At 52.2% G+C, this 2,722-nt stretch overlaps 1 protein-coding gene across 1 annotated transcript; it reads right to left on the minus strand.

The window, feature by feature from the left end:
- Nucleotides 1-2,509: 2,509 nt before the first annotated feature.
- On the minus strand, nucleotides 2,510-2,647 carry PPTG_24155 (hypothetical protein; the record flags this gene model as incomplete). Its single annotated transcript, XM_008915482.1, has 1 exon — nucleotides 2,510-2,647. The coding sequence occupies one exon, from the start codon at nucleotides 2,645-2,647 to the stop codon at nucleotides 2,510-2,512; it is 138 nt and encodes a 45-aa protein (XP_008913730.1).
- Nucleotides 2,648-2,722: the final 75 nt, after the last annotated feature.

The following is a 2,722-nucleotide window of genomic DNA, read 5'->3' on the forward strand; positions in this document are numbered from 1 at the left end:
CCAATCCATCCCGCGGCCCAGCCATTGGCTGATACGGTCAGTGACAGCCAGCCCCACCTTCCAGCTTCCTCACAAATCAATTTGCGGGGGCAAGAGCACATAATTCAATTATCAAGGCGCGGCGTACCACGGCCGCTGCAGGGCTGGCTCGGCGGCGCCACCACCACATACAACGGACACTACATGCAGCGACAACTCGACGGACACTGCGAGCGGCAACGCAAAGGACAGTGCGCATCATCAATGGCTACGACGTGTGGGCCCGTTGCTGCAAGGCTTGTGCGGGGCGAGTTGATGGGCTAGACCCTGTACCGCTCTAGCTGATGGCTGCGTGGCAATGGTAATGCAGTTGTATCAGGCAAGGTCACCAAGATCTAGGGTTCGACTATCTCTTAACTTAAATGGTCTTAGCTTTAAGCCACTATTGTGCTACTCATAATTGCTTAGTCTTCCTCAGCCTCCGCTTCAATGTAAGCACGCTCTACTTTGCGCCTTTTACGCTTGCGATATTTCTTTATCTCGTTAGATGGCAGGTTAGACGCAGGTCCCCATGTTGGCTCCCACGACGTCAGGAAACCACGCGCCCATTAACCCGTTGATCATCCAATATAGTGCGCATCTGGTATGTTGGAAGACCTCGAAGATCCACGCCGGAAGGCAGCACCCACTCTTGCTCACCGGCATCATCACCTTTTGTGGCCGCCTCAATGAGACGAGCCTTGGTGATACGGGATTGCGGTACCGCATCAAGCAGCCGCTTGATTGGGTCACTGGGACTTGAGGTGTCATCTCGCTGGATGAGGGCCCAGTTCCTCAGATAGCGGGCGGCAGCCTCGTCTAGGCGACCCCACCCACGTTGACGGAGGTGCCCTTGGCACCATTCGAAAAAACGCGAAGAAAGCGTTGGGAGGAGCTTGGCCATCGTTAGCACTTCCCATTTCGAAGAGATAATCGAAAAATCCATTTAAACAAGCAGCAAAGCGACTGTTGCTTTCGGTTATTAATATTTTTAGAGCTGGGATTTATCCAAAAGTAGTCACAATGGAAATGGATGAAACGAAATGCAAACAAGAAGAATCAATGTATTGTAAATTTTTATAGTTCTGTTTGAGTTATATGTATCCTCAATCAGTGGTGAGTGCGTGGCCATTAGTCCGTTGCCGACCAGCTGGGACTCGTGCACTACTAGTACGCGTTCGACGTCGCTTCCTTGAGACCGAACGGTTGACGAGCGTCCGTTTACCGTCTAAGCCGGTGTAGTGCTTTACCTGTAGGGCCAATAGGACATGAATGCATACAGCAAACTTGAAATGGTACTTACACCCACAAGACATGGCCGTTACATCAACGTTCCATCCACCTTCAGGCTGACCTTCTGTCTCCATCCTCGCGTAGTTGGATCCCATCTGGGCTGAAACAGGTGCCACTTCGCGACTGCGGCCCAACTCAGGCAGATACACGCGGTGACAACCACGTGACAGCACACGAACAACGTCTGGGTTGGGGGAAACAAGCAAGAATTCGATGCTGTTCCGCGTTGAAGTCATGTCCACGAGAAGGTCGCGCTGACGAAAATCTTTAACTCGAGCTTTCAGCTGTTGCGAGGCATCGGGCATTTCCTTGAACGTTCGTGGCGTAACGAATTGATGTCTACAGCAGTCCGCAAGTAGTTGGAGAAGGGTACCAATCTTGTGCTTGGTACGAAGTGTGTAATCACGTTTGATCAAGCGGTTGAACTGTTCCACCGGATTGTTCGTGGTGGCATATCCACGTGGTGTGTGGAAACACTGCCATCGCCAGAACTCGCTCTTCATCCAAATGTTGTTGAAGTAGCTCCGAAACCCGGCCAACTGCTCTTGGCTTGACCACTTCTCCAGTACAATCTGCATTTGTTCGTCATACGCTTCCTTTGAAGACGCAAAGTGAAGGTCGTAGATATCCGCGACCACACCCTCGCACAAGCTGTCCGGTTTTCCCTTGAGCTTTTCATGAACCTTGGCCATCACGTGGTAGAAGGACATGAGATATACGTAGTCGGAATCCACACCGAACACTTGGTTCACGGCGTTCTGTTGCCCGGCTTTAGCATCTGCCATAACGTACTTGACCAGCAGCTGTTGGTTGGTCACAGCAGTGAACACTTTCCGAAGCGATGACAGCGCTTTCACGTACAGCCTCTCCAATCGCTGTGAAGTGATGAACAGAGCGACCAAGTGGAAGGACCGACATCTGTCAGACACTCCACAGACGATGACAGGATACGCCACTTGGTTTAGCTTGAAGGTGGCATCCATGTGGAGCACGAATGTTCCGGGATCGCGGGCTGCATTATGCAGCAAGCGCTTCGTTGTTAAACCCACCAAGAACGCTTTTTCGTCAGAGCCGTTGCCGACATCCGGCTTCCCGCGGACGTCACGTTCCCACCCAAAAGAAAAGGATAAGTGTCGGATACGTCGGGTCCATACGCCAGCTAGTCGATCTGGCTCAGGATCTCGTCGTAGGCATCATTTCAGTGGAGCGTCTTCTTCGTGTAGTGGCTGATGAACCATTGCACTTGGCGTAGAGTTGGCATATCCGCCTCGGATAACCCGAATCGCCGCGCCATACCCATGCGAATTCGGGCTGGTTTCAGGCCTTGATTGGCCATTTCGCGACCGTAGTCTTTCAGTCGTGGCGTCGCTCTCGGACGAGGGTCTCATGAGTACCAGACTCCACGATTGTC

The sequence above is a fragment of the Phytophthora parasitica genome (genome assembly GCF_000247585.1).
Source record: "Phytophthora parasitica INRA-310 unplaced genomic scaffold supercont2.71, whole genome shotgun sequence".
Lineage (NCBI taxonomy): Eukaryota > Oomycota > Peronosporomycetes > Peronosporales > Peronosporaceae > Phytophthora > Phytophthora nicotianae.